A 12,802-nucleotide genomic window follows, 5' to 3' on the forward strand; every position below is an offset into this window, starting at 1 on the left:
ACACAGAGGAGCATTACTTTAGTTCAAAGCATGATTACCTGCTAACTTCAGAACTTAAGTAGCACAGCAGATGAATGGCCCAAAGAAAAGGTCCCGCATATGTTGCAAATGCCGTAAGGAAGATAGCTGGTATCTCCACATAGCTTTCTAGTCCCACAAAACCTGCTGAAACATCCACAGTAGCAATGCCATTTGAATTTCCCTGAAAACAGAGATAAAATTGCAAATACTCAAATATCCCCAAAGACACATTTAGAATACATTAGAATAATATTAATTGTTGCACCATTTAAAGACTTACTCTTATTCTTTACATCTGAATTTTAATAAAACAGCATACCAAACAAATGCTTTTATTTAGGATTTACAGACTAATGAAGGCATAAACAGCATGCTATTTTGCATATTTTGTCTGCAAATAAACATGACTATTGTTTAATAAATTACATTAAAATTAATCTAAAGAAAGCACCTACACTTGCTGATTTCAGTTGCACTAATGAAAAAAGCATTTTTCAGCACACATGCTTCAAACACAAGATTTTAGAACTGCTGCCTAAAATTACACCAGAAAATAAATATTCCTTGCCCTTAGAGACAACAGGACTCTAATTTAGAGCTGTAATGGAACATTACATCGCCCACCTGCCTGTCCCATGGCACAAGTGTCTGCATGTAAACAGATTAAGACAGGAAAATTTAGAAAGGTTTCTGCTACCCAAGTCTTATATCACAAAAGACTGCACTGAAATGGACCAAAAGTCAGCCTAGATAGCCTGAATCATCAATAAAAGACATTTAAAACCTAGTAAATGAAAAATAGAAGGAACATACAGCAATTACCAAGACTTTTGTATTTTATGTAGTTTTCCAGTAATCAAACCCACTAAATACCAAGGAATAATACGAAATTGAAAGAATTGTTTTTGACTGAAAATCCCCAAGTATTTAACTTTACTCAAATACCTAAAGTAGCAAATACACCCTGTGATTAAGGCAGAATGGCCAGTTACCCCAGGAAAGAAGTGCTATCATCACATACACATCTGTCACAGAGTCCAGAGTGCACGAAGAAGCACCAAACATAGGTAGTTTTTCAGGTACATAACTAGGCAGGCACCAGTGACAGCAAAAAGAAAAAAACTGTTCCTGAAACAACTCTAAATTCTAAGAGGAGAAAGCCATCCATGTTGACAGAACCCTTCAGGGTTCATTATAAGTAGTCACTGTCCTCATGGATCCTACCATGAAGATGTCCTCAACATGTAAGGGGAGCCTGAAGCTGTAAAGAGGGCAGTAAGGTATGAATTTTACAAAGACATCATACAGCAGAAAAATCTTGACTTATGACCGTCAGTCTTCCTCATTTTGCCTTTCATCATGCACCACTGTAGTAAATTGCTGTTACACTGACCGGTGTAATAAATTACTGTTATGCATTTAGTGTAATTTTAAGCAATGACAGGAACAGAGCAAAGAATAACTAATGATGAGCAGCTAAAGAAAAGGCATATCTGTGCCCTAGAATGTGCAAGATGAGATTGGAAAAGAAAGCTGAAAATTAAGGCTACTCCTCAGGTTTAAGGGGTATAGACTGAGGTCATGGCAAGAGCAGAAAGGTCAAGTGTAGCACTTTGAAAGCAGGGCAGGGTGCTGCTCCTCAATGAACAAAGGTTTGACAGGGACAGGTAGGGAGACAACCTGTCTTCTTTTCCCCCGTCCCTGTCCACAACAACAGGTCTTTTCCCCACCACAACTTATTTTTCACTCCCCTCCTTCTCTGCATGATGTGCACAGAGTAGAAAAGCTAAGACATCAGGAGATCGTGCTCATGCCACAAAGAGCTGAAACATCTCTTTAACACTGTTTACTCCACCTTGTTCTACACCTTCATCATTTTAAACAAAGTCAAAGACAGAGGGAGTGAACTCGGTGTAGAAGGAACTCAGGGAGTTGAGGAAAAAGGCGAGAGCACTGTTCCTGATTTCTTCTTGCCCTCACCACCTCCCCAAGGGGAGTACATCTTTTTGCCCTGTTCTGCAGGACCAGTGACATGCACTGCAGTGCTGCATTTATTCTTGCTCTTTCTCACATGTAGTGGGGCGGGGAGGTTCCCCAGGATGCCAAGGTTCTGCTGTCTGCAGACAGACCCTTGCAGGTTTCAAGACCCCAAGCAATCTGGTTTGAACCTCACAGCGGACATTGCTCTGAAAACAGGATGGAACTATGGGCCTTCCGGAGTCCTCCCCAATGTAAATCACCCTACGATGCTTTGAAATCATAACAAGAGAAAGCTACAAGCCATTTGAAAACATCACTCAGACCACCTCTTTACCTAGAGGCAGGATGAATTAGATATAAATGATTCTAAAAATGTACAAACCTATTCTGTTTTCTTCCAATGATAAAAAGCACCAGAAAGTATAAACCAGTCTTAAAGGTTTTGAGACTGTATTTTCTTTCTCCTGTTCTGCAGATATACTGCACTAAGGATGGGAACAAACCCACACAAGACTAATAAATAAACATGTGGAATTTTTGTTCATTTATAAGCTTTACCCAAGGTAATGAAAATATTTTTAAGACATATTTGCTGCAAAATAGATTTTTTAGGAGCTGCTTTAGTTAAGAGAAACAACCAACTCATCTATTCTATTCTCACTGCATTTGAAGGGTAAGTGGCAATGATAAAGATACAGCATACTTTTGAGAAGTTACTGATGAGTGACAAGATGTGGACAACAACTCAAGAGCTTAAGAGAACACAATCGACCATTCAAGCTCATTGAAAAATTCATCAAGAGGTTCTTGAGCTTGCAATATCTTGATAAATGAGAAGCATTCCGACAAAATGTATTAATTTCATATATTTTTGAAAATTCTGGAGTATTTTTAACTTTAAACTTTTGCACAAAGTGTTAAAAAAGCAAAGACCCTACTTACTAAAACAAGATTCAAAAACAAATTGGTTTTACCCAGTTCCACATAAATAACACAGCAGTTTATCCAGAAAATCTCTAAAAACCTCCAAGCATGAAGACTGTACCTACGTGAGCAACCTTTTCCACGGCTTACTATTCAGAAAAATCTTGCTAAAAGACTGGAAAAATGAGATAATATGTAGTTTTCCCATTTAAATTCCAACTGTTTAACAAATTTGCTGTTTAGGTTCAAATTGTGAGAGAACAGAAAAGGCCAGCTGGTTCTGCAAGGGAAGGTAAGCTGCGAAATGAGTGTGAAAACAAGGCAGGTGAGAGCAGTAAGTCAGGACTGTGCAGTGGCAATGTCCAAGTCAGGGCTGGATCTGGAGACAGGGATGAGGGCCAGATGCAATCCAGGGATTGCAAATCTGTCCAAGATTAGGCCAAAAAGCCCAGCCACCAGGTCCAGGTCTAGGTCAGGATCGAGAAAATACAAGACAGGCACAGACACACCCGCTTACTCAGCTGTGATACAGCACAGACAGCATCAGATTAAAGCAGTTCCAAAAAGTAAAGTCGTGTCAGGCCCTTCTAGCTTTTCTCCCAACAGCTCCTGTCTACGAAGGCTGAACTCTGCTAACTAAACTCCTAGACAGAGATGCAATCAGGATCCTGACACAGATGAAGCGTAGAATGCAAAACTGAGTGTAAGATCAAGGTATTTGTTTTCAACCTGGCCTTAATTTGGGGTGTTTTTTCCTACTTATATTCAAAATTTAAAAATTAGCTTCCACACCCCTGCACTTTATTTTTTACCCCATGTTCATCGGTTATACCAGTTGATCAATGAAAAATAGTATCTGTCCCTATGAACCTTGCTTACTCTGTACACTTAACGATTTTCACAGCTCTACGTCCATAAAGTCTTGAAGGACCCTACAGTATTCTTTTGGAAGAACACTGCCTCATTCATTAAATATGCTATCCTGAACAGGGCTATTTTTAGCCAGTATCATATTCAAAAGGCCAGCACTTCCATTCCACGCTCAGCAAGACAGAGTTACTGCTTTTGTCATTTAGTACCCCCTTGTCTACCAAGATTTAATAAGGCTCAGCAACACGGACAAGAAGTCTCATTCTCTTCCTAATCACACCAAGACATGTGCAAAAAGCAGTCCTCCAAATCTCTCTCCTATTTCCAGATGGAAGCGCTTCATATTTATTTTATATTTTTCTTCTCCTGCCTCATTTAGCTAGCACAGTTTAAATTTAGTATCCAATCTGATCGACATCAACAACAAATTTCAGCAGTTTTCAATTTTTGTACTTGAACCTGCTCTCATTTTTATGTGTACATTAGATCTTTATGCCTGTCTGGAAATTAAAACTCCAGCACCACTCTAAGCCCAGTCAGTTTCATAGCAATAGCTCTAGGAACCACAAAACTTGAGGGGAAAAAAAGTCAGGGAAGAATTTAAATCTATGCCAGCAGTGCACACGACACCTAATAATACATTTGTGCTTCCTTCACATCTTAGAATTCTAGCACCAAAAATCAGTCATCCAAAACGTAAGACCTCAGTGCTCATGGTCCTGGTCATGGACAGGACAGGCAACTGCTAAATCTGGGACAGCTGCACTTTACTCAGTAAGAATGGTGTCACTTCACTGTAAGGCACTGAACTAAGGAAGGGATCTGTAAGCCTTCACCAAGCAAAGATCTTCCTGGTTTTCCCACAAGGTAGCAGGTTAAATGGCTTATTCCAACAATTAAAATCGGTTACTAAACCAGCATGGGTACTTTCAGAGTTCCACCTTTCATCACCCAGTTAAGGAAAAGCTGGAAAACGTACATAACCACATGAAATCACCTATGGCTTCACCCAAGGTCACTTGCCTATGGTACTGCTGAGAGATACAATAAATACTTAAAAGTTTGACTGCCTGCATTTCTCACAAGAGGTGTGAGCAAACAGGAAAACTGCATGGCCATGAGAAGAGACTGTTTGGAACACACCTGAAGGAGAGATTATCTCTACGTGTCTGGGAGAGGGGAGTCCCAGTGTAGGGAATAGATTTTTTTTTCCAAAACAGGTATAGAAAATGGCGCAGAAACTGGTAAATGTTCACCTGTTGTATATCTGATACGGATCCTGCATCTATAGTTCAGCAACTAACAGTTAATTATCAATATATAATTGTCAGATAATTAATGTGTCACTAATAAAACAATAAGACACTTCAATCCTGACTTTAAGCTACACAAACTGAGCAGTTTTTCCCTTGCAACAAGTCATTCTGAACTCAAAGGAAAGGGAACAAGAAACTTAAATATATATATATATATAAAAATCCCAATTAATAGGCAGTGGGTTTTTTTAAGGTTATCAGCTTTTAAATTTTAACTGGTAGTGCAGATCAGAATGCTGCATACTGAGCAAAACAATATAAAAAGGTCATGAAATCAAACATAATTTCTGGAGGAAGCTGCTTCTATTCTTGGATCTACAGTCCCAGACTGGAAAAGCTATTCTGAGAATAAATTGAGAGAAATTTACCAAATGAAGAGAGAGCATTAATTAGATTCTAGGGGCCTTTGTAACCTCTGTAATTTTATGAACGACCAGCTCGACCATTCTGCTTTTCTATGCTAATATTTTGTACATCAGATAACTGCTTTCAATTGTGAACAGCAAAAAAACCTGTCCCTCTAAGCCTTGTATGATTTAATTTGTTTCTTTCCATGCCTTCAGAACAGATTTTTTGTCAGAGAATAAAAGAACAAAGGTAACATCCGAAGACTGGTGTTTTGGTCAAACTCTTAATCTCCATCCTAAAAAGGGTATCTAATGTAAATGTACTTACAACACTTTTAAAAGAGAACTGAAAACTTGTTCTCTAAGGAACAGGGGGTGTTAAAGAAAATCTCATCTGTCTGGACTCTTAAAAGCACTTTTTCCTTTAGCAGAATTGATTTCTCTATTTCTGAAACATCTCTAAGATGTTCTGAAAATAGAAAAAAAAAAAAAGAGAAATAAAGAGAGAAAATAGAGAAGTAGGTCCCAATCACAATTCTTCTTTCTCTTCTACTACAATTTGTTTGCCATTTTAGTCAGTCTTGGGCATGGTGACTGCACACACACACCTTAGTAGACAGACACAAAAAATAATTTTTTGTAAAAGACTGTTGGCATGTTCTTTTAAAATGGATACATTTATAAAAAGTCCTATGCTAAAGAGAGTTAAGAATTTGTCAGAATTTTTGCTAAGCTGTTGCTCAATCACAGAGTCACAGAATACACTGAGTTGGAAGGGACCCACAAGGACCATAGAGTCCAACCCTTAGTTCTGCACAGGACCATCCCCAAGAGTCACACCATGTGCCTGGAGTATCATCCAAATACCTCTTGAACTCTGTCAGGCTTGGTGCTGTGATCACTGCCCTGGGGAGCCTGTTCCCGGCCACCCTCTGGGGGAAGAACCTTTTCCTAATATCCAACCTAAACCTCCCCTGACATAACTTCAGGCCATTCCCTCAGGTTCTGCCACTGGTCACCAAGGAGAAGAGATCAGTGTCTGCTCCTCCTCTTCCCCTCCCAAGGAATTTGTAACTGCAATGAGGTCTCCCCTCAGTCTCCTCTTCTCCAGGCTGAATAGACCAAATGCCCTCAGCTGCTCCTCACACAGCTTCCCCTCAAGGCCCATCACCATCTTCACTGCCCTCCTTTGGACACTCTCTAAGGGCTTCATATCTTTCTTATATTGCAGTGCCCCAAACTGCACACAATATTCAAGGTGAGGCTGCCCCAGGTCAGATCAGAGCGGGACAATCCCCTCCCTCGACCGGCTGGTGATGCTTTGTCTGATGCCCCCAGGACAGGGTTGGCCCTCCTGGCTGCCAGGGCACTGCTGACTCAGATTCAACTTGCCATCAACCAGGATACTCAGGTCCCTTTCCGTGGCATTGCTTTCCAGCCTCTCATTCCCCAGTCTGTACGAACACTCAGGATTGCCCCATCCCAGGTGCAGAATCAGCACTTCCCTCTGTTGAAGTTCATGTGGTTGGTGATTGCCCTGTCCTCAATTTGTCAAGGTCTCTCTGCAGGGCCTCCCTGCCTTCGAGGGAGTCAAAAGCTCCACCCAGTTTTGTGTCATCTGCAAACTTGCTCAGGATCCCTTCCTTTGAATCATTTATGAAGATGCTGAAGAGCACAGGGCTTAAGATGGAGCCCCGCAGATCCCCATTAGTTGTACCAGCTGTGATACTCTCAGTTAATTTCTGGCAAGTTGAAGTCCCCCATAAGGACCGTCTCTCATCACATCTCCATGAAAAAACTGATGTAGTCCAGGCTAGGAAAGTGGACAGTCAGGTGGACTTACAACCGCTCAAATGCTGAGCTCACAGGGTTGCCATCAGCAGCACGAAGTCCACTTGGACGCCAATCACCAGCAATGAACCACAAGGATTGACAGTGGGGCTGCTACTGTTTAACATCTTCACTAATTACCTGGACGATGGGGCACAGTGTCCCCTCAGGAAGTCTGCACGCAATACATAACTGGGAGGAGTGGTTGATACAGCAGATGGGTCTGCAAATGGGTCTGCTGCCACTCAGAGACACCCTGACTGACTAGAGAAATGGATTGTGAAGTTCAGCAAAGGGAAATATCAAATCAAACACTTGGGGAGGGATAAAACTATGCCTTTCCTCACACTGGGAACTAACTGTATGGAAAGCAACTTAGCAGTCATTTGCCCTTTGTGCAAAGACCTACAGCACCTAGGACTACATTAGGGAGAGCCTCACTAGCTGATTGAGGGAGATACTCTATTCCTTCTACTAAGCCAGATCACATCTGGGTGCTGGGGTTCAGTTCTGGGCTTGCCACCACAAGAAAGCCACGGCTGTACTGGAAAAAGTCCACTGAAGCACCTCACAAAAATGATGATGGGAAGAAAGCATCTGTAATACAAACAACTATCCAGAAGAGCTGGGTCTGTTTACTCTCAAGAGAAGAAAGCTCAGCAGGGATCATAACAATGTGTATAAATACCTGATGAGGGGGTAGTACAGAAAATGCAGTCAGACTGACCTTTTAAGTCACTCAAGAGTGACTAGCAAAAGGATAAAAAACAACACACACAAACTGAAATACAAGAAGTTCTGTTTAAACATCAAAAAAAGCTTTTTTAATAGCTATGGTGGTCAAGCACTGGGACCAACTGCCCTGAGAGCTTGCAGAGTCTTCATCCTTTCAGATATTTAAAATAGGGAGTGGACATAGTCCAGACCAACCTGATCTATTTGATCTGCTCTTAAACAGAGGGAGGATGGACTGAATGATCTCCAGAGGCATCTTCCAGCCTCAACTCTCCTGTAATTTCATGGTTCTTTGAAATTCTCAGCCAAGTGTGCCAAGAATTCAGCATCACTCAAAATGGATTGCTTTACAAAAACATTCATAACATTCTTTATTGTCCCTTTTCCATAACTAGGATTTTCTTCCCAGCCTTTCCCGCCTATCCACCATTAAATTTCTGGCAGCTGTTTTCACTTGGTACCTCAGTACTGAGAGGGCTCTCTCTTCAGCCTCCTGCCAGCCACACTAAGAGCTGCTCTCTTAGTAATCAAAGGCCGTCATCAAAGCTGACTGGTGAACAGTAACATTGAAAGCATGCAAAAGCCATTCAACCAGTAAATGTTACGTCCTCTGAGCAGGAAAACTGGGTAGGAAGGGAAGAACCACGATGATCTTACTTACATCAGCAATATGCTATCTGGACATGTACTCCCAAAGCAGAGTCAAGCCAATCCTCAGTCTGTAGATATGGAGTAGGACATACCCTAAGCTTGACCACAGTTTTAACATCCCCAGCCATGCCTTAGAAGCAAAGCCAACACAGGCCTCACCTTGAACTTTCACGACAAATCAGAAAACCTCTTCTCCTAAACCAGAAACAACCTGATTCCCAATATCACAAACCTAACTTTAGATAGCCTACTACACTGTTTCCAATGCTATTAAAAGGAGAAAAATCCTGTCCAATGGTAAAGGTCCTTTCCTTCCATGCTAAGGAAAGTTTTTGTGCAATTTCAACTTTATTTGCAATGCAGACAACTATGTTACTGAAATCAGTAAGGCTCCTTAGGAAAGAAGATACAATTAGATAAAATAACAAAGAAAACTAGTTCTGATATGAGAGATACTACATGCCACAGTCTTAAACTGTATGTATACCTATTTTGATGCAACCAAAGTCTTGTAATGCTCAAGAATCAGTGACAAATAGTCATCTGCCTTTTATCGGTATTAATCAACTCAGATGACATTTTTTAATTAATTATCACCTGAGCAGTATTTATGAGGCCCACTAACAGACCAAAATCATGCTGGTATAGGTATCTGATCCTTGCCACACTTTTGGAAATCTGTTTTGAGGATTAGACATCAAGGTATGCATCTTTCCCTGATTCTAAAAACAAAACATTAATAAAACAATTAGAAATCAAACCCTTCTGAGAACTCAGTAAACTCTTCCACCCTAATATTTAGTTACCATTTTATTTACAATGGACAATATTTCTTTGAAAAACTATTCCAGCTCCCACCTCTGCAGCATGGAGAGTGTTCAGCTTACCTGAAAATAGAAGAAAGCTTGGCCAAACCAGTAGTGCATGATAGTAATCTGTGCTGCGTCAAATTTCAAAGGTCTCCAAATGTATTTTGTCATCATCATCTGAATCAGCAGGCAAAACACCAAGACTGGTAAATTGTGAGGTCTAAATAGAAGGGCTGCTAGTAGAACCAATCCGCTATATACTTCCCATAATCCTGTGCTCTTCGTGCTGGAGTCTGCAGAAATAACCTGTGACTTTAGTAAATCTTTAGTGCCAGTGAAGACTATGCCAAGAACAAAGACATAAACAAAACGAGCTTCAGTGATCCCCCTAAAGAGAAAATAAAATTGGAATAAATAAATAAATAAATAAAACAGAAAGATGAGTTATTTACTAATACTTACTTCACACAGTCTTTCAAGAGAGGTCAAGACCAACCAGTTCTGCCAAACAGGTCAAAATCTAAGGTTACTACTGGTCAACTTCATGAGAGAGCTTTCTTCAATACAAAAACCCTAGGAAGGGTTCATACTTGAAATAAAACAACTCCAAATCGACTTCAGCAAAGAAAAAAGCTTGTGCTAAAAAACTAAACTAATCTAAAATATAAAAATAAAATTGTATTTCACAGATTTCACAGAATATTCTGAGTTGGAAGGGACCCACACTGATCATCAAGTCGAACAAGTCACTCTCCCATACAAGGATTGAACAACTAATGTAACCAAAATAAACTTATGCTAATACTATTCAAGATCTAGATCCACAAATATATCCATATAAATATGTCATTTATATAGCATAATGAATGTTAATAAAAAATACTCCTTTGAGAGATATGGAAACTTTATTTCAGAAACTAAATTGACTTAAAAATTCATATATCTTTTAAGCTGTTCAGTGATTTTTCACAACTCATTCACACAAATATGCTTCTTTTTAGCCCACTAAAACAACAGTGAGAGTATTTGAAGATCCTTATTTCAGTCTGAAATCTTTGCATGCTTCAGACATTTTCTCACCTTAGACAGCTGCGTAGATGTACATATGTGCTGGTTTATACCAGCACATTTTTTCCTTGTTAAGTGTAGAGACTTTTCAAATCCATTTGAAAAAAGCAATTCCATTACAAAAAAACCCTGAGTTTTAAGTAGTAAGTGTAATTGGCATTTATGCTATTTTCAAACCACCTATTAATTCATTTGCCTCTTAATTACCAGTGAAAGGCAGCTTCTGAATAAAACACAGCATGTATTCCAAAAAGCTGATAAGGGCAAGGACTAGTAAGCTTAAAAACTGTGACCTGCTATTTTAGAAGAGCAAGGTCTGAAAAATTAAGAAAGCAAAAGCAAATATCCGTCAAAATGTAGTGACATTCTCATGTTTTCTGGGCAAAAAAAAATGGATCACATTGGTGTGCGCTAGGCTGGCAATAATCCAATGAATTCACCAAACGAGCACGTGAGAAAAATCTGTGGTTACAGATCTATTTTTTTATCTTGCAAAAGATAAAAATGCACATTATCTACACACTTAATCTGTAATTTAATATACATTATCCTTAGGTTTCACAGGATCACTGACACACAGAATGGGTCAGGTTGAAAGGGACTACAGAGGGTCCTCTGCTCCAACCTCCAGCAGGTTGGCCCCCAACCAGGTGCAGGACCGTGCATTTGCCTTTACTGGAATTTCAGGTTATTCTCTGCCCAGCTCTCCAACCTGTCGAGGTCCTTCTGAAGGGCTGCACAGCCCTCTGGGGTACTGGCCACTCCTCCCAGCTTTGTATCACCAGAGAACTTTCTGAGGAGGCATCTGCCCCTTCATCCAAGTCACTGATGAACAAGTTAAACAATACTGGGCCCAGTATTGAACCATGGGGGACACCACTAGTGACAGGCCTTCAACGAGACCCTGTACCACTGATTATGACATTTTGGGAACTGCGTTCAGCCATTTCTCAATCCCCCTCACTGTCCTCTCATACTGTTCACACTTCCTGAGTTTGCCTATGAGGATGTTGTGAGAAACATCAAAATCCTTGCTGAAGTCAAGGTCAACAATATCCACTGCTCTCCTCTCATCCATCCAGGTAGTTGTCTATTGTAGTAGGTAATCAGGTTTGTTAAGAACAATTTACTGTTAGTGAATCCATGATGACTACTCATGATCACCTTTTTTTCATCCATGTGGGTAGAGATGGCCTCCAAAATGAGGTGTTCCATCACCCTTCCAGGGATTGAGGTGGCCAGTAGTCCCCTGCACCTTCCTTCTTGAAGACCAGGGTGACATTTGCTTTCTTCCAGTCCTCAGGCACCTCTCCTGATCACCATGACCTTTCAAAGATGATCACGAGTGGCCTCACTGTGGTGTCCGCCAGCTCTCTCAGCACTCGGGGATGCATCCCATCAGGGCCCGTGGATTTGTGGATGTCAAGTTTGTGTAGGTGTTCTCTAACCCAATTCTCCTTGACCAAGGGAAAGTCTTCCTTTTAACATTATTTTACCTGGTCTCCTGGGTCAGAGATTCCTGAGGGCTGGTCCTGTCAGTGAAGACCGACACGAAGAAGGTGTTCAGTAACTCCACCTTCTCTGCATCCTCTGTCACCAGTGTCCCCCGTCCATTTAGTGATGGGGCCACGTTATCCTTTGTTCTCCCTTTCTCACTGATGTATGATGTAAGAGGCCTGTCTTGTTGTCCTTGACATCCTTGGCCAGATTTAATTCCAGATGGACCTTGGTCTTCCTTATCTCATTTCTACCTACTCTGACAACCTCTCTACATTCATTCCAAGTGACCTGACCCTGCTGTATACATATCCTGTGTACTTCCTGATTACACTTGAGCAATGACAGGAGCTCCTTGTTCATCCACATGGGTCTCATGTTCCTTCTCCCCGATTTCTTGCTCATCAGGATGTGTCATTCTTAAGCCTGAAGGAAGTAATCCTTGAACATCAATCAGCTGCCCTGGACCCCACAGGGCCCACGGGATACTCTCAGGAAGATCCCTACAGAAGCTAAAGTTATCACTCCTGAAGTCCATGATTGCTTGCTGCCCTGCTTTCTCTTTGCCCAGTACTGAACTCCACAAGCTCATGGTCACTACAGCCAAGGCTGCCTCCAACCTTCACATCTCCAGCAAGGCCTTCCCTGTTTGTTAGTATGAGGCTGAACAGCACAGCATTCCTTGTGGGATCCTCCACTACCTGTGTCAGAAAGGTGTCATCAATGCTTTCCAGGAACCTTCTGGACTGTTTGT

The 12,802-nt window shown here is 41.0% G+C and overlaps 1 protein-coding gene across 4 annotated transcripts in view; it reads right to left on the bottom strand.

Annotated features, from left to right (window-relative positions):
* PIGG (phosphatidylinositol glycan anchor biosynthesis class G) overlaps nt 1-12,802 on the bottom strand; it is an 83,432-nt gene that overhangs the window by 30,624 nt on the left and 40,006 nt on the right. For 2 of the 4 annotated variants that reach the window (XM_027708186.1, XM_027708190.1), the window contains 2 exons: nt 9,562-9,871; nt 39-202 (listed from right to left, as the gene is read on the bottom strand). The exons of 1 other annotated variant lie outside the window; for it this stretch is intronic. In XM_027708186.1, the coding sequence (XP_027563987.1) occupies nt 39-202; nt 9,562-9,871 (474 nt within the window). The remainder of the gene's footprint in view (nt 1-38; nt 203-9,561; nt 9,872-12,802) is intronic. One more of the 4 variants, XM_027708187.1, reaches the window with a different exon arrangement.

Source organism: Neopelma chrysocephalum, unplaced genomic scaffold (assembly GCF_003984885.1).
Source record: "Neopelma chrysocephalum unplaced genomic scaffold, ASM398488v2 Primary Assembly neopelma1_95715, whole genome shotgun sequence".
NCBI lineage: Eukaryota > Metazoa > Chordata > Aves > Passeriformes > Pipridae > Neopelma > Neopelma chrysocephalum.